Source organism: Hypomesus transpacificus, unplaced genomic scaffold (assembly GCF_021917145.1).
Source record: "Hypomesus transpacificus isolate Combined female unplaced genomic scaffold, fHypTra1 scaffold_214, whole genome shotgun sequence".
Classification (NCBI taxonomy): Eukaryota; Metazoa; Chordata; class Actinopteri; order Osmeriformes; family Osmeridae; genus Hypomesus; species Hypomesus transpacificus.
In genome coordinates, this window is record NW_025813753.1 from 99,151 (window position 1) to 127,134 (window position 27,984).

Consider the following 27,984-nt stretch of genomic DNA (forward strand, 5'->3'; position numbering starts at 1 on the left):
TCACTAAAACTCAGACTCTGGTTACGGGCCTGTGGGTCGGCGTCAGACCCGTAAGGGGAAAGAGTGATGTCGCTGCACTTCTTTACAGATGATTTAACCCTACGATGAGTCACGTTGACATCTGCTTTGCAAATCTATATTAAGTTAGTTTGTTAGGCTTTAAAGCTTATCTTAGCCTAGAGATGAGGGGGCCGTGTTAGAGGGCTTTATTAGTTCAGATTGTCTTGGCAGAGTTTGGCAACCTACGTTGTTTTAAACATTTGAACCAGTTCATTTGTGAGAACAACTAGTTTTCTTTATGGCTCAATCGCACACTGATCCTATGGCGCCATCTTGTGACAGTAGGCTACTTGATTTGACACTAGGCCGGTCTTCAGCCAGTTTATTTGTGTATATAGACATATGTAGCCTAATAAAAAACGTGAGTTGTACCTAAATGTCTAATAATGTGAAAAAACGAGATTCATTGTTGAATAATTTTATATTGTTGAGGAGCCAATTAGCAGCAGTTTACAAAATGCAGGTTTTTGAGCAATTTTCTCCTGACTGGCAGTAGCCTAGATACTATAGCCTACTAGTCATTGATATAAGACTGTTTGAAAACTGTTCTTAGGTGATGGTTCTAATGACGTTTTCATTAGTAAAGGTGGTGTTGGAGAAGGACTGTCCTTGTATGGGTTGTCCTCCATAAGAGAACAGTTTATTCAGTAGTGGGTCTATTGTTTTACTGATGCCTTTGTAACAGACGTGGTCTTACAAGTACCGTCAGAGCAGAGGCACTGTCCGCTCCGACCAGGAGTCAAACTTACCACCTTTGACTTCCCAAACGTCACCACTACCAACTACGCCAACGAAAAGCCAGCAATTTGTTGACGCGGATGGCCTGTTATTTCACCACACACCGGCTACACCTTGAAAGCAGAGTGTATGTAAATGTAAATGTAAATGTGTATCCAGATGTTAGTTTAGCGTCTGTCAGGAAAACAAAAGAGATAACCAGTCAACAATAACCAGTCAACAATAACCAGTCAACAATAACCAGTCAACAACAACCAGTCCATTCAGAAAGACAATACGTCCTTCTTTTAAAGAAAAACTGTTCACCAATCGCACATTTTCATGAACTCACATGACTGGATCTTAATGGAGGGGGCATAGAGGCCATCAGGCCAACAGCAGACAGACATGTAGATTGTTCAGGTGTAAAGCAGTTGGTTGTTTGGTTTGGAATTGAGCCCGCTTGGAGAACTACATGTACCAGTAGTTGTTGGCATTGCGTCATGACGACATACGTACACACGTCAACATCGCACATTGGTGGTGACCAGACGCAGCAGCAATCAAGGACACACTGGCAAGGTGGTACATAACGTAACTTCATAATTAGAGAACTACAGAAACATTGACAAACTACACATTTGTTTGCATTTAACTTGTTCACCAACCTCTACGAAGAAAATATATACATATTAACCTATCCGACGTTACGTTAGGTGAGTTTCACTAGCCATAACCTAGCTAGCTAATAGCCGTTTGTAGGACAGTCTACAAATCCCCGAATGTGTAATAATGAATTAAGTGTGGATCGAGACTGGCCACCTTGACCTCCTAATGAAGGCATATCACGAGGATCATCACTGCATTGTTTCTTATCCGTGGATTTTGGCAACACTGTAGCATGTAGTACGCACACACAATGTTCCAGAGTATACATTTTAGGTAGCTACAACTGTTAGTCAGCATAGTACACTTGCTGAAATTTGACTTTAACATCCGTTCCCCCTGTGTTCAGGTGTCCAGCATGTCTGTTGATTGGGTCGGTTACAGCTATGCAGCCCTCGTGGCGTCAGGCGGAGTCATTGGTTATGTTAAAGCAGGTATGTTTATGTAATGTTGTGTAAATGTACATGTTTGAGGAACCGTTTAGAAAATAATTCAGACTGTCATTACATAAACACATATGAAACATACACATTCACATATGAAACGTTCACACACATTAATACTACTGAAAACTCACATTCACATATGTGAAAGGCTTGCATGGACACATATAAAACACATTTACATTCATATATGAAACGCTCAAGTCTCATAAGGAGGAGTAAGAAGCTTTGAGAATGTGAGAGTAATGTTTTAAATACTGGGTGGCCAAACAAACAGATTTAGAAAAAGTCAAGAAAGCAGGGTTCTGGAATTTGATTGTGCAAAGATTTTCTGCTGTTGCTTCTACAGCAATGCCCAGAAATGCACCCCACATGTAATTAATGTTCTGTATATCCCAGCATAAAATTATTCTTACTGTACATTGAGGGGTATGACTAACCAGAGTAAGTTTCATGCATGTGGCACTTTAGTCAGAGTTAGCAGGGGTAGCTAGCCTGCCTGCCAGCCCAACTTAGTACCAAACAGGAGCTGTTCGGACCAATCAAATTGTCAGGGCGGGCTTTATACAATGATGGACAGATGATCAACAGTAACGTAATCAACCACGTCACCAAAGAGCGCTTGGGTTGAATTAGTTTTCAACAACATATTATGTTGCCCTGATTGGTTGTAGGTCTATCCAATTTAGATTTAGTGAAGAGGCATTTTTTTCCAGGTTCGGTTAAAACACGCCCCATACTCACAGCCCAACTGAGCGGTTTCAGACTCGAATTATGAGGGTGACAATGTCAGGCTAAGGGGGTGCATTTTTTGGCAAGACATAATACAGCCCTGCCCTGAAATGCACAGAGTAATGCAGAGCAGAGTACAATAGAGTAAAGTGTATAGTAGAGTACTCATCAAGTACTCATCAATAATGCAAACCTTTTTTTCGAAACTTTTTCAGAAAATGTGATTTTGTTTTTTCAACCTTTCAAAAATAAAATCAAAAGATTTTCGAAATTATTTTTTATCCCCCCACAGGTGAAGTGAAGGGAGAGGAGAACAGAGAAGCCTAGAGTATAGCAGGGTCCTCATTCAGTACTTAAGAATTATGCAAACTTTTGGGAAAAACCTTTTTCAACCTTTCCCCCCAAAAAATCAAAACTTTTTTTCACTGTGTGAAAAAAAAGTTGTGTAATATTTTCATAGTTTACAAATACAGATTAAAACTAAAGTAATGAGCCTGGCTTAAATATATAGAGTGAAAGTAAAAAGTTTGCAGAAAAAGAGTTTAGTACTTTGTTCCATCCCCTTCTCTGGTGTCTCCCAGGGAGCGTCCCGTCCCTAGCGGCAGGGCTGGTGTTCGGGGGCCTTGCGGGGTTCGGAGCCTATCAGATCTCGGAGGATCCTAAGAACGTTTGGGTGTCTCTAGGTAAGCTGCCCTCCTCACACCGGCCTCCGCTTCAGGGTCACCTGCAGGGCCGCCCATAAGGGGGGACAGGGGAGGAAGCTTTCTGGGGCCCAGCCGTGGTAGGGGGCTCAGCCGTGGTAGGGGGGGCTCAGCCGTGGTAGGGGGCTCAGCCGTGGTAGGGGGCTCAGCCGTGGTAGGGGGCCCAGCCGTGGTAGGGGGCCCAGCCGTGGTAGGGGGCCCAGCCGTGGTAGGGGGCTCAGCCGTGGTAGGGGGCCCAGCCCTGGTAGGGGGCTCAGCCGCGATGCCAGCAATCATGTTCATCTTAAATATTTTAAGAAATTATAATCAATGTATTTTGAACTGAAATACTTACCATTATTTTAAAAAGCAAACATAAACATTGTATTGTTGCTTTAGTCAAATGTAGTTTGTTTCATAATGAACCCCCCTCTCTCCTAAAAATGGTATGAGTCGTTTTTTGTTTAGCGATGTCATTTATTGAACTAAGGTTAAGCTAATAATGTCAGAGTGGGCAACATTTTGTTGCTATGCCAGGACCTGTTCAGAAATATGGGAGTCAAATGGCTGAGCGGTTAGGGAATCGGGCTGGTAATCTGAAGGTTGCCAGTTCGATCCCCGGCCGTGTCAAATGATGTTGTGTCCTTGGGAAAGGCACTTCACCCTACTTGCCTCGGGGAATGTCCCTGTACTTACTGTAAGTCGCTCTAGGTAAGAGCGTCTGCTAAATGACTAAATGTAAATGTAAATGGGGATATCAGAAAAGGAAAGAGAAAAAAAGGAGAGAGCCAGCAAGGGCATTGGACCCCCAAATAAAAGTAATAAATAATTGTTTCCAGTCAACTCCGAAAGAAGCTCCCAGCCAGGCTGCAGAGACGAGCAGCAGTAGCTACGATGCTAGCCAAGAGGAACCTAGTTAGAGCAAAGCTGACACTGAGAAAGCGCATGTTCTGCATTGCTCTGAGGACATTCTGCACTTAACCTTAACTTGGCAGGATGAGAAAGGTCCTTCAGTAAACTCAAAATCATAAAAATGACTTGTGCTCCACAATGAGCCTGGAGAGGCTCAATCACAATACTTTCCATTGAGTGTGAAATGGCTAAACAAATTGACTTCAAATACATTATAAAAGACTTTGCATCCAGAAAGACAAGGAAGATGGCTGTATAATAGGCAAAGATGAAGGCAGATAAATTGCATTTTATACTAGAAAATGTGGTGAGTGTAGCAGATCTGTGTGTCAAATTGTTGTGTGTTTTTGTGGGTCTGGCCCGGCACCACAAGTTGTTAAGGCCTCTCAGTTATATTTATTAAACTTTGTTTAAGTTTTATGTATAAAGATGCATGTTTTGCTATAATGTAGCTCCCATCACTGAGTAAGTCACTCTAGGTTTACAGATGTTTTATGTAGGAGAGAGAGGGCACACACGCGCATGCGTTAATAAGTAAAGACCTATTAGGGGGGGCCCGTTCACTGGACCTTTTCAGGGGCCCAGCTATTTCTATGGGCGGCCCTGGTCACCTGCTGAGGAGTTCATCAAGTCACTGAACCATCTGGTTATGGTTAGTGTGTTTCCATGGTACAGAATCTTAATGTGTGTGTGTGTGTGTGACAGCTACGTCGGGTGCTCTGGCGGGCGTCATGGGGAAGAGATTCTATGGCTCCAGGAAGTTCATGCCGGCTGGTCTGATGGCAGGAGCTAGGTGACGTCCCAGCCCATCCCCCTCCCTGTGTGTGTTGATCTGTGCTGGGTGTGTGTTCTGGGTGTGTGTGTGTTGATCTGTGCTGGGTGTGTGTTCTGTGTGTGTGTGTGTGTGTTGATCTGTGCTGGGTGTGTGTGTGTGTTGATCTGTGCTGGGTGTGTGTTCTGTGTGTGTGTGTTCTGTGTGTGTGTGTGTGTTGATCTGTGCTGTGTGTGTGTGTGTGTGTTGCAGTCTGCTGATGCTGGGGAAGCTGGGAGTGGGAATGCTACAGAAACCCCAGCAGTCTGGATGACATCAGAGCTCCTCCCCTGGTCATCTTCAGGCTCTGCTCCTCCCCTGGTCATCTTCAGGCTCTGTTCCTCCCCTGGTCATCTTCAGGCTCTGCTCCTCCCCTGGTCATCTTCAGGCTCTGTTCCTCCCCTGGTCATCTTCAGGCTCTCCTCCTCCTCTCTCATTATTGTTGATTTTTCATTATTTGTAAAGGAAAATGTACAATTGCAAAGGCTTCTCTTGTTTATGGAAAAGTGTCCTGTCCCTGAGACGGAGCAGGTGGGAGGCAGGAAACAGGATGCTGAGTAAAATGTTTATAAAATGGTTGGTGTTTATTTCTTGGATTTGTACAACATAAACTTACACTGTCCTTTACAGTAGGTATTACTGAAGTCACAGCTGTCAGATATGTTAGTCACATTATGCGTAGTGTATGGCTGGTCAGGAGGTTATTAAGAAAATAAGAAACGTATATATTACTTAACTGTGCACCAATGGTAGCTAAATGCAGGGGGAAATTATTTTGTCATTATGAATGACAATTGTAAACAATACGCTTGAAAATAATATACATGCATTTCGACTGAAAAACGATGATACAAAATAAATGATGCGTTGTAGTCTGTGGTGTTGCAGGAGGGGGGCTGGGCTGGACTCCAGGGTTCCAACTCTTCAGGTAGCTGGTGTTTATCCAGCCCCCGGAGGCTGTCCCCTGCCTCGATGCCTGGCTGTAGCCAGGACACAACGAAGGCTTGGATGTGCTTCCGGGTGTGTTTTGAGAACGTTTTGATTGTGATTGAAAGACAACGCTACCTTCCCTCTACATTGTGAGCAAACAACTGTGTTTGAATACTCTTCAATACGCCTCTCCTTCCCTCCCGCTCATTCTCTCCATCCCTCTCCCCTCCCTCTCTCCTGTTCTCCCTTCCCTGAGGCAGTCATGGACCCAACATGACTTCAGTGGTCAAACTTATTCCAGACATCCCTTCACTAAACAAATCTTGGGTCGGCAACATCATCAGGGCGGCCAGAAAGGAAAGAGTTTCAGCGCTGTGCTGTTGGCCTGGCTCTGGGGCTGGATGTCTAGCGGTTCCCTCCGTATTTGGAGCCCCAGTCCACCCTGCCATGGACGGGCTGTGGGGCCGGGGCTCTGGCCAGGAGGGACACAGAGCTTTTCCCCAGGGCCGAGTAGCTGGGGCCTTTTCCCTGGCCCCGGTCCGCCCTGTGCCTCCACCCTTCGTAGTCTGGAGACAGGGGAACACAAGTCACACACACACTTCCCGCACATACACAACACACACACATACACGCACCCCGCTGCTTCCCGTCTGAACGCTGTTACCTTCAGTACTTTCGCTCTGCGACGAGCTGGACGCAGACTTCAACTTGGAAGACTTTTGTTTGCCACTTTTATTGTCAAGTGAAGAAGAAAGATCGACTAAGAGGATGAAGGTTGGAGGGAGACGAGAGATGGGAACGTAAGTGAAGGCATTTTTAAAAAAGAAAAAAATGTCAAGACAGTGAAGAGAGAAATAAATTAGAGTGAAAAAGAAATGGAAATGCAGGTCCCTATCCACATTGGATAAAAGTGTCTGCTAGCTAAATACATCCGTTTGAGACATGATGTAGCATTTACCCTTCATCTTGTGCTCAAGAGCGCCCGGTCCCAACAAAATCTTCTCCTGTCTGGCCCCCCAATGGTTGAATCAACTCCCCACCTCCATCAGAGACACTGATTGTCTCCCTACCTTCAAAAAAAGGCTTAAGATGCACTTGTTCCAGGAGTACAACGGCACTTAGGAATGTTTGTCTGGACCTGATGTTTCCTCCAGGATCACAATGACTCTTATTGAGAGACTTGTTGCTCTTGTTGGTTAGTTGTAACTGACTTAAAACTATTGTACTTGCTGAGTACTTGCAATTCTTTATAGATCTGTTTGGTTAGGTAGCCAGGTTTAGGGTTAGCCCCACGTGTTCATTATAGTGTTCTTTATAGATCTGTTTGGTTAGGTAGCCATGGTTAGGGTTAGCCCCATGTGTTCATTAGTGTTCTTTATTGATCTGTTTGGTTAGGTAGCCAGGACACATTACTTTTCTTTGGCACCGTTCACAATGATCATTAGTTGTATAATACATATTCTTGATTCTGAGTTGTGTTTCTCAGCGTTTGTACAGCAGGGCATCGTTGGTAAACCCATATAATGAGCCTGGTTTCCCAGCACACCTGTCCTGGTGTGACAGGTGAAGTGACAGGTGAGGAGACAGGTGTCTTACCTGCACGCAGTCCTCCCAGCGGTGCCAGCTGCAGCCTCTGGCCCACAGACCCCACCTCCTTCTTCTGGAAGGAGGGCATGTAGCCCCCGGAGAGGTTGTACTTTGTGCTCACAAAGTTCACTGCAAACACAAGAAACACCAGTGTACTTCCACGGTACGTCTCCACAAGCTACTCTGGGCCGTTCGTCCCTGGTTCTAGGATACTAGTGTGTGTATTAACCCCCTCACATAAACCTCCTGATTCTAGGGTACTAGTGTGTGTATCAACCCCCTCACATAACCCTCCTGGTTCTAGGGTACTAGTGTGTGTATCAACCCCCTCACATAACCCTCCTGGTTCTAGGGTACTAGTGTGTGTATTAACCCCCTCACATAACCCTCCTGGTTCTAGGGTACTAGTGTGTGTATCAACCCCCTCACATAACCCTCCTGGTTCTAGGGTACTAGTGTGTGTATTAACCCCCTCACATAACCCTCCTGGTTCTAGGGTACTAGTGTGTGTTTTAACCCCCTCACACGAACCTCCCGGTTCTAGGGTACTAGTGTGTGTATTAACCCCCTCACACAAACCTCCCGGTTCTAGGGTACTAGTGTGTGTATCAACCCCCTCACATAACCCTCCTGGTTCTAGGGTACTAGTGTGTGTATCAACCCCCTCACATAACCCTCCTGGTTCTAGGGTACTAGTGTGTGTTTTAACCCCCTCACATAAACCTCCCCTCCAACCTTATCTCACACGCACACACACAAACAATCTATCCTTTCCTCCACACCCCCCTATGCTTAGTTACGCCTGATCCATTCTCACGTTAACTCAGTCTGACAGCTGCAGAGTTACAATTGAGTGGCTCAATTGAGAGCAAGGCTACAAGGAAACCAAATACGAGAGATTCTAAGGTTCTGTCTGTAATATACCTTTGGCTGAATCCAGTCTCTCCAGGATCCGTTCCTTTTGGACAGATTTCTCCAAAGGTTTATCAGAGGCCATATCAGAGGATTTAGAAGCAGTCTCCTCTACGCAGACAGAGGAGGGTACAGGAGGAGACGCAGACAGACAGAGGAGGGTACAGGAGGAGACGGAGACAGACAGAGGAGGGTACAGGAGGAGACGGAGACAGACAGAGGAGGGTACAGGAGGAGACGGAGACAGACAGAGGAGGGTACAGGAGGAGACAGAGACAGACAGAGGAGGGTACAGAGACAGACAGGAGGACATTACAGAGGACAGACATGGAGACAGGAAGATGATGGAGGGAGGAGAGGAGGACAGTGGAAACGTAAAGATGAAAGGTGAACTGGACTGTGAGAGAGACTGAGAAACATGGTGTCTGAGCAGAAAAAAGATGACAAACAAGATCTCACGCCCGACACAGCAGCCAAGAGAGAATGAAGTTGTCAAAATAAAACCAAGGGCGGCTGAGAGCAGGGTAGGAGGGAGGCAATCAAAGACACCTGATCTTAAACCAAAAGTCTTAATCTCATGAATAAGGAATTGACTGAAAGAGAGAGAGAATGGGGAAGGCCCCATGTTGTGTCTGTCTACATGACAAATGAATAATGGAGTCTCTCTATCCACGCCCTTAAACTCACCCTGAACACCAGCCTTGTCCTCAGGAGACTAGGTGTGTAGGGGTCACAGGTCAAGAGAGACTAGGTGTGTAGGGGTCAGGAGAGACTAGGTGTGCTGGGGTCACAGGTCAAGAGAGACTAGGTGTGTAGGGGTCAGGAGACTAGGTGTGCAGGGGTCAGGGGTCAAGAGAGACTAGGTAGATCTGGAACCTTTGAGTTGTGCTGGGGGAGGACTATGCAAGTAGTATCATAGAGACCATGGATGTGGTTAGTAAATACAGACTTGTTCCTCGTTGACTCTGACCACCCAAATAGCCATGCAAATAGCAGTATGAACATTACTATGCCCTTCTGATCCATGACTTTCTGCTGTTCCGCCTACATGCACTATTTGTGAGTCTCTTTGGAATAAATCGCCTGCTTAATGAATAACATGTAAGTGTACATCAATCTATCAATATTTATTTATAGAGCACGTTTAAAAACAACCATGTTGACCAAAGTGCTGCACAGGAGGTACAATGATCATTGCAGAATAATAAAGCATTAACAATATAGATATGAGTAGAGAAATCAAAGAGGAAGTGTACCTGGGTTGAGCCTGGTGACGGACACAGCTCCAGACAAGGGGACCAGGGGCTTGGTGGATCCATCCCAGAGGTCTCTGAGACTGGGCCCAGCGCTCTCCTTCACCCCTGCTGAACTCTGGGTCTTTCCTATCAACCCTGCAAAAGAGAGACAGCACAGCAACAGCTTATTTAAGGATGCGGTGGTGGTGGGAGGCTGGGTCATACGTGCAATGCTGAGCGTTGGCTGAGGGGCTTGCCAGTCGTACCAGGGAGATATCGTGATTGGCTGAGGTAGTGTTGCCTCGCTGAGGACCCTGGGAGCCCCCCGTCCGATTGGCCGATCTTCACGTTGCTGGGGAGCTTGGTGATGGTGCTGAAGGTGTACAGAGCCTTCTGGTCTTTGGGTCTGGGGGGGTGACAGGAAGTGAGGAAAGAATGTGTGTTCTACTCCTCCGTATCTCCATAGCTGTGACTAACAACATCCTTTAGGAAGTTACACCTCCAATCAAACACAATCTCAAACTAGTCACCGTAAAATACCTTCAACAACATCAAAGGCTGCTCTCCCCCTGCCTTACTGTGGGGGGTGGGGGTCCCTGCTGCTCCTCTCCTCTGCCCCCAGGGTGGGTTTCTTGGAGTGGGACACCGTCTCTGAGGGGTCGGACTCTTCCCAGCTGTCAGAGGTCTTCACCGTCTGACCCCAGCGCCGCCGCCCACTCCTCATCCCCGCCGCGCTGTTCTCACTGTCCCCAGACGCCTACACATCAACACACGCTCTGATGAATACACACATCTCCAGTCATCTCCTGTTAAACTTTAAACACATCTACTGGGTTCCCGCTCTTATGAAGTCAACACTCCAATGCTCTCCAGAGTCATCTCCAGAGTCATCTCCAGAGTCATCTCCAGAGTCATTTTACATTACATTACATTTATGCATTTAGCAGATGCTTTTATCCAAAGCGACTTCCAAGAGAGAGTTTTACAAGTGCATAGGTCACTGATCATAACAAAAAGATAGCCCCAAACATGAAGCATACGTTGTGTAAACCAAATAAGTCCCACAGGGAAGAACAATGGGCCTCATTCTCGAACAAGTTTCTTCTGAATTGTTTCTTACGGGCTTCGGAAAAACAACATAAGAAAAAGACATCTGCCAAATTCATGAATGCTTGAAAATGTGTTCCTACGCAGCAGAAGTTTTCTGAGCTGTGCTCCCTGGGATGAGTTTTCTTAAGTTGAAAGCGCGTCCTCGTGCTCCTGAATTTGCATACATACACGCCCCGACAGCTCCTTACAAGGGCACGCAACAGCAGTGACGTGTGCAGTCAGAATCGACACAATTAGGAAAGCAACAGGAACGCAAGTTATGGCCAAGCGAAAAGCAACCGGTGCACAGGTCATCTCCAGAGTCATTTTTGTCATTTCCAGTTATCTCTAGTCATCTCCAGAGTCATCTCTAGGCATCTCCAGAGTCATCTCTAATCATTTCCAGAGGCATCTCCAGAGTCATCTCTAGTCATCTCCAGAGTCATCTCTAGTCATCTCTAGTCATTTCCAGAGCCATCTCCAGAGTTATGTCTAGTCATCTCCAGAGTCATCTCCAGAGTCATCTCTAGTCATCTCCAGAGTCATCTCCAGAGTCATCTCTAGTTATCTCTAGGCATCTCCAGAGTCATCTCTAGGCATCTCCAGAGTCATCTCTATTCATTTCCAGTCATCTCTAGGTATCTCCAGAGTCATCTCCAGTCATCTCTTGTTATCTCCAGAGTCATCTCTAGTCCTCTCTAGACATTTCCAGAGTTATCTCCAGAGTCATCTCTAGGTATCTCCAGAGTCATCTCTAGTCATCTCCAGAGTCATCTCTAGTCATCTCTAGTCATTTCCAGAGCCATCTCCAGAGTTATGTCTAGTCATCTCCAGAGTCATCTCTAGGCATCTCCAGAGTCATCTCTTGTCATATCACGAGTCATCTCTAGTCATCTCCAGAGGCATCTCTTGTCATCTCCAGAGTCATTTCGTCATCTCTTGTCATCTCCAGAGTCATCTCTAGTCATCTCCAGAGTCATCTCTAGTCATTTCCAGAGTCATCTCCAGAGTTATCTCTAGTCATCTCCAGAGTCATCTCTAGTCATCTCCAAAGTCATCTCTTGTCATCTCCAGAGGCATCTCATGTAATCTCTAGTCATCTCTAGGCATTTCCAGAGTCATCTCCAGAGTTATCTCTAGTCATCTCCAGAGTCATCTCTAGGCATTTCCAGAGTCATCTCCAGAGTTATCTCTAGTCATCTCCAGAGTCATCTCTAGGCATCTCTAGGCATTTCCAGAGTCATCTCCCGAGTCATCTCTAGTCATCTTTAGTCATTTCCAGATTCATCTCCAGAGTCATCTCTAGTAATCTCCAGTCATCTCTTGTCATCTCCAGAGTTATCTCTAATCATCTCCAGAGTCATCTCTAGGCATCTCCAGTCATCTCTTGTCATCTCTAGTCATCTCCAGAGGCATCTCATGTAATCTCCAGAGTCATCTCCAGAGTCATCTCTAGCCATCTCCAGAGTCATATCCTCATCTCCAGAGTCATCTTTAGTCATCTCCAGAGTCATCTCCAGAGTCATCTCTAGTCATCTCCAGAGACATCTCATGTAATCTCCAGAGTCATCTCCAGAGTAATCTCTAGGTATTTCCAGTCCTCTCTGATCATCACCAGAGGCATTTCTAGGCATCTCCAGTCATCTCTAGTCATCTCCAGAGGCATCTCTTGTCATCTCATCATCTCCAGAGTAATCTCTAGTCTTCCCCAGTCAAACTTTACATGAAACCTATAACCTTTAAGATTATCTCAACAGTACCTATCTAGCATTTGGGGGGAGCAATGCTTGAATAAATAGTTTAATAAATCTTTTAACAAACGTTCTCTCCTGAAAGCCTCACCATTTGAGGGTGAGGGGGGGGCCCAGGGGGGGCAGAGGGTCCATGGTGCCCTCCCTCTGTGTGGAGTTCTGCCTGGGGCAGAGTAATCTGCTGCAGGGGTCTGGTCCTGGGCTGGGAGCCTGACCCGGAGGACAACTGGGGCTCAACTTTGGGCTCGGCCATGGGCTGTGATGACCGCAGTGAAATCTTCCGAACATCCTGGCCCTGGGGGCGTGGCCCCAAAACCTGGCCCACCTGGAAGTAGGGGTACCTTAGTGCCTGGGGGATGGAGGAGGTAGGGAGAGTGGAAGAAGGGGGAGAGGATGTAGTTTAGCTCTTTATGAAAATACCATCTTTATGAATATACCATCCCAAAGACTTTACAAATCATCCTCAGGGGTATATAACCCTTCCCTAGAAAAGAGGTTATGTCACTAACTGAACCTGAGGGTGTATAATGTCGGAGTGGGAAAACTAGAGGACATTCCCTATTGAATTTAGACTGCCTTTAAATATGTCATGTCTGTCCTTATGTGAACCAGGCTGATCTGGGAAGGATCCTTGAGAGGAGGATTGACGATAGGAAAAACATAGTGTCCATCTAAATGGAAAGTTATGGAACAAGTGTTCATACCCTGAACTTTGCCCCAGGCAAATTAGGACATTAGAACACTCCACCCTTGAATTGAATGTCAGACCGGCCCACTTGGCATATAAAATATTGACAAGGAGCAGAGAGGGAAATTGACAGGTAACAACTAGTTATCTTGCAACACATTTACAGTGCCCTCCAAAAGTATTGGAACAGTGAGGCGAATTCCTTTATTTTTGCTGTAGACTGAAAACATTTGGGCTTGACATCAAATAATGAACGTGAGACCAGAGATCAACGTTTCAGCTTTTATTTCCAGGTATTTACATCAGGATCTGATGCACAACTAAGAAAATATCACATTTTGTTTGAATCCACCCATTTGTCATGTGATCAAAAGTATTGGAACAGATATACTTAAAACATATTTAAGTGAATAAGACTTAATATTTAGTTGCAAATCCTTTGCTTTCAATAACTGCAGCAAGTCTGTGACCCATTGACGTCACCAAACTTTTGCATTCTTCCTTTTTGATGCTTTCCCAGGCTTTCACTGCAGCCTCTTTCAGTTGTTGTTTGTTTTGTGGGGTTCCTCCCTTCAGTCTCCTCTTAAGCAGGTAAAATGCATGCTCTATAGGGTTTAAGTCTGGAGATTGACTTGGCCAGTCTAATACCTTCCATTTCTTGCCCCTGATGAACTCCTTTGTTGTTTTGGCAGTGTGTTTTGGGTCGTTATCTTGCTGCATGATGAAGGCTCTGCCAATCAGTTTGGTTGCATCTTTCCTTAAATTGGCAGACAAAATGTTTCTGTAGACTTCCGAGTTCATTTTGCTGCTGCCATCATGTGTTACATCCTCAATGAAGATTAATGAGCCCGTCCCAGAAGAAGCCATGCAAGCCCAAGCCATGACATTACCTCCACCGTGTTTCACAGATGAGCTTGTGTGTTTGGGATCATGAGCAGTTCCTTTCTTTCTCCAAACTTTAGCCTTTCCATCACTTTGGTAAAAGTTAATCTTTGTCTCATCAGTCCATAAAACTTTGTCCCAGAATTTTTGAGGTTCATCTCTGTACTTTTTGGCAAATTCCAGCCTGGCCTTCCTATTCTTCTTGCTAATGAGTGGTTTGCATCTTCTGGTGTAGCCCTTGTACTTTTGTTCATGAAGTCTTCTGCGAACAGTAGATAGTGATACCTTCACTCCTGCCATCTGGAGGTTGTTGCTGATCTCACTAACAGTTGTTTTAGGGTCTTTCTTTACAGCTCTCACAATGTTTCTGTCATCAACTGCTGATGTTTTCCTTGGTCTACCTGTTCGACGTCTGTTACTTAGTCCAGTAGTTTTCTTCTTCTTCAGGACATTCCAAATGGTTGTACTGGCTATGGCCAATGTTTCTGCAATGGCTCTGATTGATTTTCCATCTTCTCTAAGACTCACAATTGCTTGTTTTTCACCCAAAGACAGCGCTCCGGTTTTCATGTTGTTTTCACCTCTGAATACAGTCTGCATAGACAAAACCTATCTTACCCAATCTGAACCTGAGTGTAGACATTCAGTGGTATTTATTGATTGAATAATGTATGTAATAGGACACACCTGGGCAACAAAACACACCTGTCAGTCATATGTTCCAATACTTTTGCTCACGTGACAAATGGGTGGGTTCGAACAAAAAGGTGATATTTTCTAATTTGTGCATCAGATCCTGATGTAAATACCTGGAAATAAAAGCTGAAACGTTGATCTCTGGTTTCACATTCATCGTTTGATGTCAAGCCCAAATGTTTTCAGTCTACAGCAAAAATAAAGGAATTGGCCTCACTGTTCCAATACTTTTGGAGGGCACTGTATGTTTATAAAGGGGCAGACTTTTTATGAGTATGAAGCAAGCCACTTGTTTGTGCAACAGTGTGTGCATCCTGTATTGAGATAAATAAAGCTACTTGTATTTGATTCAACCACGACTGAGCGTCCTTTTCGATGATCTAAGAAATCAGATCCGACAATAACTACCTGGACCTGAGGGTGTATAACTAAATGGACCTGAGGGTGTATAACTAAATGGACCTGAGGGTGTATAACTATACCTGCACTGCGGTGGGCCTCTTCTTGGGTTCCCACTGCAGAAGGTCTCTCATGAGAGCGATGGCCTCAGGGCTGGCGTTGGGGATCAGGGTCTTCAGGTGGGTCGGGACACACTGGGGGAAGCGGAAGTTCATAGCAGAGGCAAGTTGGTAGCCCTCTGGCCAGTCAGACTGATGGAGGAAGATCAGCGTGACCACAGGCCAGGTTAGATTGGGTTCACTCACGTTCTGTACCTCGCTCTGGGTAACAGCTTCTACTGAATGAGTCAAATGTTAAAATGTAAAATCAGATTTGCTTAGATCAGCTTTAATCTGAGATCATGATGATAACAAATAAAGATTCAATCAAACTACCACACGCCCGGGGCAGCAGCCAGTAGGAGCGTATCTCACCCTCTTCACGGTCCCCAGCACCTGGCACACCTTGAAAATCTCGTCCACCTCGCTGTTGCCAGGGAACAGAGGCCTGAGTGTGTAGAGCTCAGCCATGATGCAGCCCACCGCCCACATGTCAATAGGAGAGCTGTAGGTGGACGACCTGAGCAGCACCTCTGGTGCGCGGTACCTGCACACACATGCATGCACACACAGCACAGATAGACACACACACACAACTGGTTTACATACAAGAACCTCACTCAGGGTTTTACAACATTTCCAACTAGCTAGATCAACTAACGCAGATAAACAAATATCTTCAAAACAACAGAATAGCATAGAAATAACAGTAAGCATTGATTCCCACACATACACACTCCAGTGTGCTGTGGCACAAAGGCAGCAGCAGTGAACCTACCACCTGGTAGACACATAGTCGGTGTACGGAGGACGAGAGCGGATCTCTCTAGCCAATCCAAAGTCAGCAATCTTCACCAGCTCTGGACCCATGCAGAGCAGGTTCTCTGGCTTCATGTCCCTGTGGAAAAACCCTAAAGGCACCAACACACATAACACACACGTAAGCACAGATGCATGTGGCCTGGTATACACACACGCACATGTGGGGAGGGTATAGCTCAGTGGTTAGAAGGGTTGCAGGTTACCCTAACCAGCCACTGTTACAGATATTTGAAGGTTTATTGAAGTCTGAAAGAGAAGCCCAGACAGCCATGCAGGACAGCATCTTACCGTGCTTGTGTACGAAGGCCAAGCCTGACAGCACCTGGAACAGCATGTTCCTAATCTCACCCTCACTGAACATCTTATTCTCCCTGCCAGAGGAGGCATACAGGGAGGGAGGAAGGAAGCGAGGAAGGAAGGAAGGAAACCGATAAAAAAAACGTACAAATGCATGCATCCCATTGGTTGTGTGGAGACCAATGATCTGCATCAGATTCCACACAACCTCCACACTTCCACACATCTGTTGACAGAACAGCGTGCGTGCGTGCGGCGGGGGACTACACAGGGACAGAGACATGCGAAGGACACAGCTGGTCTGTGTGGAGGCACCTACCATGCTTGTGTATAAACGAGAGGCCTTGTAATATCTGAAAACTCATGTTCCTGACCACTGACTCAGGGAATAACCTGTTCCTGAAAGATGAAGAATTAATAGTGTTGTCACGCCTATTGTTCAGACTGTTTAGGAGCACAGTAATTTCCCCCCTCAGAGATAAATCACTTTGTTAGGAAGATGTGCACATGGGGACAAAGCATGTGACCTGTATACAGTACCAGTCAATGGGAAAATGTGTCCAAACTTTTGACTGGTACTGTAAATACGTTGCTCTGGGTAGAATCATCTGCAAGGTGAATTTGCCATGTTACTGTAAGCCAATCCAGCAAGAGGTTTTCTAGCTGATATTATAGCAGAGTGAATCCAGAAGCCAGCAGGCTGGTAGCTCACCTGTCCTTCATCAGCTGGTACAGGTTCTCCTTCATATACTCAAACACAAAGTACAGGTGGTCATTCTCCCGGATCACCTCCTTCAGCTTCACCACGTTGGCATGGTTCAGCTTCTTCAGCGACTGAGGAGGACAATCACGCATCTTGTGTTTAGTGTGCCTATCCTGCTACAGACTCAGAAAACACTGTTAATAATATAAAATAAATAATATATTGTGTTACACTATATATCATCCCCTACCTTAACTTCTCTCAGGTTCATGCATTCTTCCCAGGAGTAGAACTTCCTCTTCATCCTGCGGAGTAAAAACATCATGCTATGATCTTCCCCACCACTACAGTGACACATACATAACACTGAACCATATAATCATGAACACTATTAGACTTACATAACACCTAACCATCATGAACACTGTTCACTTGTCCTGCTAGACGTTCAATATGCAGTATTTCTATGCTGCTTTGAATAAAAGCTTCTATTGAATAGATAACATGTAAAAATATAACAAAAATAACAGTGTAAATATTTATGTGTATATTATTGGGTGTCCTTGCCTCGGCAAGGGGACCACCTTTGTTCTCTCACATATCTTTTGTATTCTTATTTATTCCCACCCCTAAGGATCCCTCAATATTTGGACAACATAGACAATGTCGGTGTCAAAATGTTCGTCTTGGTCCCAATTGCGTTGCTTGCATTGGGATTTACGTTCGGCAGACTGATTGACAAGCACATCATACATTTAAGCAATTTAAGACTTGTATGTACAATACGTAATGTCACATTAAATAATGTATTTGAACTCAAGCTTGTGTGGCGTGTCACTGTACAGAATCGATGCACGGTTTAGGATTATATTAGTAAGTAAAAGAATACAAGTCTGGTTCAGTACAGAAGTGAACACTATTTTGCTACCTACATATACCTACAGCTGACAAAACAATACACCCCAGGCTGGTGTTATGGCAGGAAACGTGGTTGAAATGCAAAACTAGTAGGCTGTGGTAGCTCTACTTAGACTACCTATTTTCCCGCCTTTAAAACTCAGTTTTGTTTTTGCACTACCAACCAATGAAACAATCGTTTCATTCTACACTTCACCCTTAGTATTTTGAGTTGTAAATGAGCAGCAACAAATGTGTGCTTTTAAATCTATGCAATCTTCATAAATAATAAGTATGCATTTTTATATAAAATATACAGAAATATCAGTTAAAAAACGGACCCATCTGCAACCAACGCAAACACGCCCAACAACCCTCTCTAGTTTAAATAGCAATGCATCTCTTCTGGGTTGTCAAGTCATGAAACACAACACCAAACAAGGTTGAACATTGTGGTGTTCATTACAAGGCAGGTAACGTTGCTAGGGGCAGTAGCACACACGCTCACACACACTTTCACTGCTTTCAACTGCATGGAGAAAGCATCAGCTTGCAGAATACCCAGAGCTGTTCTCCTCAGCACTGTTTCCAAGTGCTCTCATGCATTTCTGAACACGCCTACTGTCACTACTGTAAGGCTGGGTGTCGCCCTGATGATGATCCCACCACATGCCTGCCATCACAGACACAGTCCCTAAGGAATGCCATCACAGACACACTCCCTAAGGAATCAATGAAGGCATACAGCGGTCCTCTAAATCAGCACATTAGAGTATCCTCTACTAACCCTAACCCTACTAACCCTAACCCTACTAACTCTAACCCTGACCCTAACCCTAGAGTATCATCTACTAACCCTAACCCTCTACTACTATATAGCCTAAGTAAACACTCACTCCCCCTCGTCCCTCTTGATAGCCACCAGGTCTCCAGACTCTCTCTCTCCCCCTTATACCTCTTGATAGCCACCAGCTCTCCAGACGCTCTCTCTCCCCCTTATACCTCTTGATAGCCACCAGGTCTCCAGACTCTCTCTCCCCCTCATCCCTCTTGATAGCCATCCAGGTCTCCAGACTCTCTCTCCCCCTCATCCCTCTTGATAGCCACCAGGTCTCCAGACTCTCTCTCTCCCTCATACCTCTTGATAGCCACCAGGTCTCCAGACTCTCTCTCTCCCCCTTATACCTCTTGATAGCCACCAGCTCTCCAGACTCTCTCTCTCTCCCCCTTATACCTCTTGATAGCCACCAGGTCTCCAGACTCTCTCTCCCCCTCATCCCTCTTGATAGCCACCAGGTCTCCAGACTCTCTCTCCCCCTCATCCCTCTTGATAGCCACCAGGTCTCCAGACTCTCTCTCCCCCTCATCCCTCTTGATAGCCACCAGGTCTCCAGACTCTCTCTCTCCCTCATACCTCTTGATAGCCACCAGGTCTCCAGACTCTCTCTCTCCCCCTTGTCCCTCTTGATAGCCACCAGGTCTCCAGACTCTCTCTCTCCCCCTTATACCTCTTGATAGCCACCAGCTCTCCAGACTCTCTCTCCCCCTCATACCTCTTGATAGCCACCAGGTCTCCAGACTCTCTCTCTCCCCCTCATACCTCTTGATAGCCACCAGCTCTCCAGACTCGTTGCTCTTCCCCAGCAGAACGCTGCCGTAGGTTCCGTCTCCCAGCTGCCTCAGGGTGGTGTAGCGATTCATCCTCTCACCTCCGCCTCAACCTGGCCAGGCCGCCGTCCATATGAGTTACAGTCTCTTTATCTGTGTCTCCCCTTTCTATCGGTCTCTCTCTATATGTCTCTCTCTACCTCTATTTTTCTCTCTTTCTCTGTTGTTATTTATGTCAATATCTATCTCTATGTCTCTCTCTGTTTTGCTCTCCTCTCTAAGTAATGTGTCTCCTGGTGTCTCTCTGGTTTCTCTGGTGTATCCTGGTGTCTCTCTGGTGTCTCCTGGTGTCTCTCTGGTGTCTCCTGGTGTCTCTCTGGTGTCTCTGGTGTCTCCTGGTGTCTCTCTGGTGTCTCCTGGTGTCTCCTGGTGTCTCTATGGTGTCTCTCTGGTGTCTCTCTGGTGTCTCCTGGTGTCTCTCTGGTGTCTCTCTGGTGTCTCTCTGGTGTCTCTCTGGTGTCTCTCTGGTGTCTCCTGGTGTCTCTCGGTGTCTCCTGGTGTCTCTCTGGTGTCTCCTGGTGTCTCCTGGTGTCTCTCTGGTGTCTCCTGGTGTCTCTCTGGTGTCTCTCTGGTGTCTCTCTGGTGTCTCTCTGGTGTATCCTGGTGTCTCCTGTCTGCAGGTCAGCTCTGGAAGGAAGAAGACATCATCTGAAGAGGAACACGACACAAGACATCTGATGGAGGGGTTCTGAACCCTTCCTCTGCAACACCTAGATCAGGGCCTCCTCTCCTCCACCAAGTAGAGAGGTGAGCAGGAGGATTAGGTGTCTCAAAGCCGCCAGCATGGCCACCAGGGGAGACGACACACATGCAATCTATACACACAGTTTCTACACACACAAAGCCTCCAGAGATTAGCCCCAGTGATGCAAATAGGACATTACATCCTTTCCCAGCAGCGTCCCAGATGCCCAGACGAGCAATTGGATTTCAGGCAGAGGCCACGCCCCCACGGGGCACTTACCCAGAGAGCTGAGTGGAAAGATGTGGAGTCATGCACACACACACACTGCTTTACTGCTCTCCTTCAAACAACTTACTGATTATTAATTTAACAGATGCTTCATCGACATACAAATGCCACATGTAGGAAGTACAGCAAAACATCAGGTACCAAAAGTGTGTACTGGATTATTCTATTACACTGTATATTACACAAATAAAAACTTGTATTACACTTCTACACTTACATATATGGATGTCATAGCTCAACACTGGTTGTTTATAAATCAACCCCAGGCTGATATAAAGTCAACACATTGTCAGTTTAAACAACGCTGATGTGCTGGCTTCCCAAACAGAGAGCTGCTCACTGGGTGAGATGGGAACAGATTGCAGACCTGCACTTACCTTTCACATATCGTAATCCCTTAGAGAGGGATTTAGTGGGAATTAGAAACATGCATCAAGGGCAGATGACAGCAAGAAGCTAGGCTATTCGAGGTCCACAGTGAAACTGGGAACAGGGAGTTGTTCTTGTAACAGAATAGGGAACAGGGAGTTGCCCCCCCCCCCCCCCCCCCCCCCCCCCCAACACACACACGAACACATGTGTACACAAACAGGTCCACACACACCACTAACACTATGACAGTTGACCCATGCACTTGTGACAGCTTCTGGAAAAGCTGTATTTCTTAGCAACGGGCTATTTATGTAAATATAATCTTTCTCATTCGTTTTCGGGAAGCTTCATTTATCATCTATGAGTAAAGAACAAAAATGTAGAGTAGTAAAGGTCAAATAAACAAATACACATTCTCGGTTTCCGAACAATATTTCTCTAAATTAAACTGCACGCGGCACCGCTGACGCGTTTGCCTTTTTGAGAGGTTTGACTTCGGACCAAAACCGTTTTAGAAGTAGCATGTACTATCACATTCTAACATTATCTTGTCCGTAAACTCACCATTCCGGGTGTTGTTCCTCCCTTAGACAGTTTCCTGGGCGCTAACAGATAGTCTGGCCCTGAAGACAGACAGAATTCAAGAAGCGTCCTCACAGTTAAGATAAGGTGTGTGAATCATCTCCTTGGAAACGTCCACAGAGAACGACGCGTGAGCTGCCAGCTGACAATGTCGAGCGCAAGGCTTTGTGGGACTTGGTGTCCAACAACCAGAGGAGGAAGTTTCTTGAACAAAATATCATTATTCTTAGTATCCTAAGGCATGCTATAGTTTACACGTGTTCATTTTCATGTTACGTGCTCATTGATCGGTACAGTGGTGTAGCCACAACTCAGTCACCAGGTACTGGGCAAAAATGGCAGCATCTCAATTTGTATGCAACAATATAACGCCTACAGTATTACAGTGCAGCTAAAACAATTTCGTGGGTGCAGTCTCTTACCGGACAGTGGTACAACAGGATCTTAAATAAAGTCATGCAGGGAGCCTGATTAGAAGTAGGCTAATAACTGGTAGGCCTATTTGTATCATTAGTCTAAAACAGGGGTGGCCAACCCTGGTCCTCGAGAGCCTCAGTCCTGCATGTTTTAGATGTTTCCCTGCTTCAGCACACCTGATTCAAATGAACGGTCATTCTCAGGCTTGGATAACGACCATTCATTTGAATCAGGTGTGCTGGAGCAGGGAAACATCTAAAACATGCAGGACTGAGGCTCTCGAGGACCAGGGTTGGCCACCCCTGGTCTAAAACATTACTTTTTGTGTCACAGTAATGTCTGTAATAGTGGGATGCTGCAAGTAGACAGCGCTGCTTACCTACGCTTGTCAAACAGCGTAGACCACCCATCTCAACACATCCGTTCACTTACATGTTTAACAACACCATGGGAGATAAACAGTTAGCTTTCAGGGCGAAATGTATTTAAACGATCAATAAGACAAAGTGTCCATCAGCGCCAAAGTAAGCACACAATAAGAGAGCTGCGTAACAAGGCCAGGCCAGGTCTAGAATTTCCGGTGAAGTTAGAAACTTGACTTTGCAGGAGTTCGAACTCGTCACCTTTCGCGAAATTCGCAGTTGTTGCATTAGGAGCTAAATCTTTTTTTGCGTTTTGGACGTCCATATGGACGTCCATAGACTGACGGCGATGGCTGCTGATCTTTGCCTGGATGGACGGACGGCGATGCTGTTCAGAGTGCCGTCCATAGAGGGAGCATATATTTTGGACGGCGTCATAGCCGTCCATATGGACGGCGATGCTGTTCAGAGTGCCGTCCATAGAGGGAGCAGATATTTTGGACGGCGATGGATTAGCAGGGACGTCCCTCGTGCCGTCCATAGAGGGAGCAGGTATTTTGGACGGCGTCATAGCCGTCCATATGGACGGCGATGCTGTTCAGAGTGCCGTCCATAGAGGGAGCAGATATTTTGGACGGCGATGGATTGAATGTTTAGCAGGCTGTTGAGCTAACAGAACTGCCGAAGGCTACCATAGCATGTAGCTAGCTACATTAACTTTGGATGACTCAATCTTTTGTCAAGTTAATTTGTATGAATTGCATGTTAGTGCAATATTTACGCATTTATTCTGTTTTTTTACATAATCAGCAGTATGATCTCATGACAATATAGACTTGAAAAACAATATGTTATGGTTTGGGTTTGCCTATAGGCTACATATATTTTAATTATTTCGAGAATTGTTAATAAAGACTCATTTAACATTTTAAAATTTGGAGTGTTAGGCCCATAGGCTATTACGTTTTGCATTTGTCTCCGCTCAAAGTGGTTCGTGCGCAACATTGGAGCTACTGACTGTTGGCTCCAAATCCACCCATAAAACACTTTAAACTGACGGCTTAAAAGACCTAAAGGGCAATGTATTTCATAGGGTCATAACACAATGTTAAAATCTTAATTGAGTCTTTATTAACAATTCTCGAAATAATTAAAATATATGTAGCCTATATCTAGGCAAACCCTAACCATAACATATTGTTTTTCAAGTCTGTATTGTCATGAGATTCTATTGTTGATTGGCCTACTTTTGTATGTTAAAAATAAAATAAAGGCGTAAATATATAGCCTTCACTTAAATGCAATTCATACAAAATAACGTGACAAAACTTATTGAGTCATCCACGGTTGTTGTAGCTACATTCATGGTAGCCTTTGACGGCTTTGGTTTGGCTCAACACATTGTATTGTGTTTTGCATTGGTCTCCGCTCCAAGCGAGTGTTTGTTGTTTTGCGTTTGTCTCCGTGCGCAAAGTTAGTGCGCAAGATTGGAGCTACTGACTGGTGGCTTCAAATCCACCCATAAAACACTTTAAACTGACGGTTTAAAAGACCTAAATGGCAATGTATTTCATAGGGTCATAACACAATGTTAACATTTTAAATGAGTCTTTATTAACAATTCTCGAAATAATTAAAATATATGTAGCCTATAGGCAAACCCAAACCATAACATATTGTTTTTCAAGTCTATATTGTCATGAGATCATACTGCTGATTATGTAAAAAAACAGAATAAATGCGTAAATATTGCACTAACATGCAATTCATACAAATTAACTTGACAAAAGATTGAGTCATCCAAAGTTAATGTAGCTAGCTACATGCTATGGTAGCCTTCGGCAGTTCTGTTAGCTCAACAGCCTGCTAAACATTCAATCCATCGCCGTCCAAAATATCTGCTCCCTCTATGGACGGCACTCTGAACAGCATCGCCGTCCATATGGACGGCTATGACGCCGTCCAAAATACCTGCTCCCTCTATGGACGGCACGAGGGACGTCCCTGCTAATCCATCGCCGTCCAAAATATCTGCTCCCTCTATGGACGGCACTCTGAACAGCATCGCCGTCCATATGGACGGCTATGACGCCGTCCAAAATATATGCTCCCTCTATGGACGGCACTCTGAACAGCATCGCCGTCCGTCCATCCAGGCAAAGATCAGCAGCCATCGCCGTCAGTCTATGGACGTCCATATGGACGTCCAAAACGCAAAAAAAGATTTAGCTGCCTCTCAGTTGTTGATCCAAAATAGGTCATTTGTGTGATTCGTGTAGATCTCTGGGGGGGAGGGGGGGGGGGGGGATTAGGTTACCTCCAAGTAACCTAATCTGCGAACGCAAGCGGCACCTTTTTCATCCCTGATGAGTTTGCACCCCTGGACTAATAATAAAAACAGGCATGCTAACCCTTATTGCTCAAATTTTAAACCCTACATTCAGATTGTGCGCCTTCGCGCTTTTTTTCATCAACCGAGATCTCTTCAGTTTCCAGATGGCAGATATTTGTATGAAACTGAGACACATGTTATAGGCTATTAGGCCTACCCATATAACAAATATAACAGACCAATTATTTATGTTAAATAACATTAAAGACAAGCTGACAGATAATTTAGTAAATTATAGTGTAGCAAAAAATTGTTGGCTAGCTAGCCTAGCTTGCTAACATTACTGCTCAAATCGTAGATAGCTAGAGCTAGCCTAGCTAGCATTGGCTACTTTTACTGTGTGAGCTAACTACATAAACCTTACCTTCGTAATTGTCAATGAAACTCAAACGTAGAATTTAACCCCTTTTCCCTCTTGCTTGTGTAACAGTTTGAATAATTGCACAACATATTCTGTTACGTGTATTTCAGTTTCTTTTTTAATCTTTTATTTTGAAATCACAAGCACACTGGTATTGGCAGAGCCTTTCTCTGGTAGTGGGGTCTCTGGTAGCCCCCCCTGTCTCCCCTTGTTTTATTCCTTTTCCCCCCCTTCCTCTTTCCTGTTTGATATATGCTGGGAATGAGGTTGGCGGTTGAATCAGTAGGAAAAACTATCAAATTAATATTGCTTTTAAAAATAGTTGTGTATGTTATTATCTATCCTCTTACAACTGATTATTAAAATTAGTTTAATATATCTGAACTATTTTTGTGAAATATCCCTGTGACATATGGTTTATATGTTTTTTTCTTTTGCTACATGTGGGGGCTAGCATTAAGAGTGGAGCTAGCAAACGAGAGACTCACCAAACTATGGAACGCCAAGTTAGTCCAAATTAAATACATAACTAAATACATACATAAATAAATATGGCTATGAAATAAACTCTGAAATAAAACAAAGATGGCAATAAATATATAAATATAGCATTATATAATAATATAGCTGAATCCATTTACCGGCATCAATAAATAAATACATTTATTTATTTCAAAATGACGTTTATTTATTTCATGGGACTTTTATTTCCTAATGCCACATTTATTAATTTTTTGAGACTTTTACCCACCATATTTATTTTCACATTTATTTCCACACCATTTATTTCTGTGCTGTATTTATTTCCGATCTCACATGCAAACGAGAAGGGTGTGGTTATTTTCAGACCAACGCAGCTGCACACCTAGATTCCTAGATAGCAATGCTACCTGTATTGGGGGTGACAGTGGCATCGCACTGCCAAAAAGCATACAATGTAGACAAGCTTTGCCCATAATGTCTTTGTCGTCTCTGCCTTTTTATCATTGGTTCCCAATGGGAGTGATGGCGGTGACCTAGTAGCCTACGTGTGGGGACTTGGTCTTTGATAGCTATGAGGTAGCGTTTAAGTTACCTTTGTAAACATTGCTTTCACTCGTGTGACGTGTAACTAGTCTGCAAAGCTAACAATCACTGCCACCACTACGTCTTCCTAGGTGGTATGTTAGCTATCACCGGGCTCGAAGTCGGCAACTGTAGGCCAAATGGCGGGTTAGCTGGTTAGTTAGCTGGCGAAATAGTAAAAGGACGACATCAGTGTGGCCATTTCAGCTAGAGCTAGCTACTGTAGAGCTAGTAGTGTTGTGCTGTATTGGCACATACCTGAACAGCCAAACCCATTTTGTCACTGAATGGTCACTAAAACGAGTCTAGTGGTAGTGGTTCGATTTAATATTGAATAATTCCATACATTTTAATATCTGGGTTTGGGTATTGTGTACCGTGTTGAATGGGTCTTGGTCTAGCTACGACTTGGTTAGTTGCAACTTTAAATTGCCAATAATAACAAAGCGTTAAGAACTTCAATTTGAAGCAGTACTGTAAATCCATAGGTATGGGTAATGTTTGGAATGGTCTGGCTTTACTTCAGGTCTCGTCTCACTAAATGGTAATACCGGCATGGCATAATGGTGAGGCTAGATAGATATAGCTAGGTGCCTTATCGACCTAGCTATCCACATAATAGCAGAGTGATGTAGCGGTGGCAGTGATTGTCTTATTTGTTTCGGTTGTGTTAGCTAACATTACCTGGCACTAATCACCCCCCACTACCTGTACATCTTGCACACGAACAGTGCTCAATAAGTCTCAAACTATTTAAGACTTCAATATCTATGTTCTGTAGAGCACTTATCCGCCCAAGTAACTCTACAAAATCTACTATGTGTGCCAAATTAATATATCCTGACAAGCCATGCTGATCAATTTGATCTCTAAGGCCACCATGCGATCTCTGACACGGCTAATGTCTTCCATTATCTACCGAATCTAGGTGTCCCTATCTGCCTTCGATCTTGTGTGCAGCTGCGTTGGTCTGAAGTTAACCACGCCCCTCTCGTTTGCATGTGAGATCAGAAATAAATACAGCACAGAAATAAATGTGGTGTGGAAATATATGTGGAAATAAATGTGGTGTGTAAAAGTCTCAAAAAATCAATACATGTGGCATTAGGAAATAAAAGTCCCATGAAATAAATAAATGTTGTCTTTACAAAAACGTCATTTTGAAATAAATAAATGTATTTATTTATTGATGTCGGTAAATGGATTCAGCTATATAATTATATAATGCTATATTTATATATTTATTGCCATCTTTGTTTTATTTCAGAGTTTATTTCATAGCCATATTTATTTATGTATTTATTTATTTACCTATTTATATATTTATTTAATTTTGACTAACTTGGCGTTCCATACCAAATTATGTTTCTGTTGGTGTGCTTACACAGGAAATAAATATTGCGTTTCAGCAACGGTTGCCCACGGGTCACATTTATTACACAACGCAGAAATTACACTGGTTACACTTGAAGGGCCGCAACATATAATCTTATGTAGCCTACATTGTTGATTGTCATTTTGGAAAGAACACCCTAACTCCTCCTAAAAACCGGCATTTTGTGTTTGAGACCTAACTAACTTCTGCTTGCTCCCGGAAGTTGTTGATTTGGTTTATGCAATATGCGGAAGTGATGCGTGCATCGTGAATTGAAGTGGGCATATGCAATTAAGGTGGAAATGTCAGTTGATGCCATTTTAAAATTAGTAAGGATTTTTATAATAATTTACCAACAGTAGACTATATATAAATATGCCATTTTAAAATTTGTAAGAATTTGTATAATC

At 44.4% G+C, this 27,984-nt stretch overlaps 2 protein-coding genes across 9 annotated transcripts; one reads left to right on the forward strand and one right to left on the reverse strand.

The window, feature by feature from the left end:
• Window positions 1–1,286: 1,286 nt before the first annotated feature.
• tmem14ca (transmembrane protein 14Ca) lies at window positions 1,287–5,597 on the forward strand. Of its 2 annotated transcripts, none has more exons than XM_047014021.1 (5): window positions 1,287–1,359; window positions 1,793–1,877; window positions 3,200–3,301; window positions 4,916–5,003; window positions 5,235–5,597. In XM_047014021.1, the coding sequence occupies exons 2-5, from the start codon at window positions 1,802–1,804 to the stop codon at window positions 5,293–5,295; spliced, it is 327 nt and encodes a 108-aa protein (XP_046869977.1). In that variant the 5' UTR covers window positions 1,287–1,359; window positions 1,793–1,801; the 3' UTR covers window positions 5,296–5,597. The 2 variants fall into 2 exon arrangements, with proteins under 2 accessions (XP_046869977.1, XP_046869976.1); XM_047014020.1 differs by having other exon boundaries at window positions 1,309–1,493.
• A 533-nt stretch (window positions 5,598–6,130) lies between these two features.
• Window positions 6,131–19,868, reverse strand: mak (male germ cell-associated kinase). 7 transcript variants are annotated; one of them, XM_047014003.1, is made up of 15 exons: window positions 19,608–19,868; window positions 17,361–17,415; window positions 17,120–17,241; window positions 16,399–16,481; window positions 16,067–16,199; window positions 15,664–15,835; window positions 15,274–15,441; window positions 12,617–12,874; window positions 10,264–10,442; window positions 9,952–10,091; window positions 9,707–9,841; window positions 8,463–8,561; window positions 7,548–7,667; window positions 6,616–6,711; window positions 6,131–6,517 (listed from the first exon to the last, which is right to left on the reverse strand). In XM_047014003.1, exons 1-15 carry the CDS (start codon window positions 19,706–19,708, stop codon window positions 6,357–6,359), a joined length of 2,022 nt encoding a protein of 673 aa, XP_046869959.1. In that variant the 5' UTR covers window positions 19,709–19,868; the 3' UTR covers window positions 6,131–6,356. The 7 variants fall into 7 exon arrangements, with proteins under 7 accessions (XP_046869959.1, XP_046869960.1, XP_046869963.1 ...); XM_047014004.1 differs by lacking the exon at window positions 16,399–16,481 and adding an exon at window positions 16,727–16,806; XM_047014007.1 differs by lacking the exon at window positions 19,608–19,868 and adding an exon at window positions 18,916–19,335.
• Between the last annotated feature and the right edge of the window lie 8,116 nt (window positions 19,869–27,984).

Bases quoted from the DNA above. Each gene is read 5' to 3' on its own strand.
- tmem14ca (XM_047014021.1), top strand. From the start codon at position 1,802: ATGTCTGTTGATTGGGTCGGTTACAGCTATGCAGCCCTCGTGGCGTCA. The intron at 3,302-4,915 runs GTAAGCTGCCCT...TGTGTGTGACAG, and splicing joins GAACGTTTGGGTGTCTCTAG to CTACGTCGGGTGCTCTGGCG. The intron at 5,004-5,234 runs GTGACGTCCCAG...TGTGTGTTGCAG, and splicing joins GGTCTGATGGCAGGAGCTAG to TCTGCTGATGCTGGGGAAGC.
- mak (XM_047014003.1), bottom strand. From the start codon at position 19,708: ATGAATCGCTACACCACCCTGAGGCAGCTGGGAGACGGAACCTACGGC. The intron at 16,482-17,119 runs GTGAGCTACCAG...CTCCTCTGGCAG, and splicing joins TACCAGCTGATGAAGGACAG to GGAGAATAAGATGTTCAGTG. The intron at 9,842-9,951 runs GTACGACTGGCA...TCTCTTTTGCAG, and splicing joins CCAATCACGATATCTCCCTG to GGTTGATAGGAAAGACCCAG.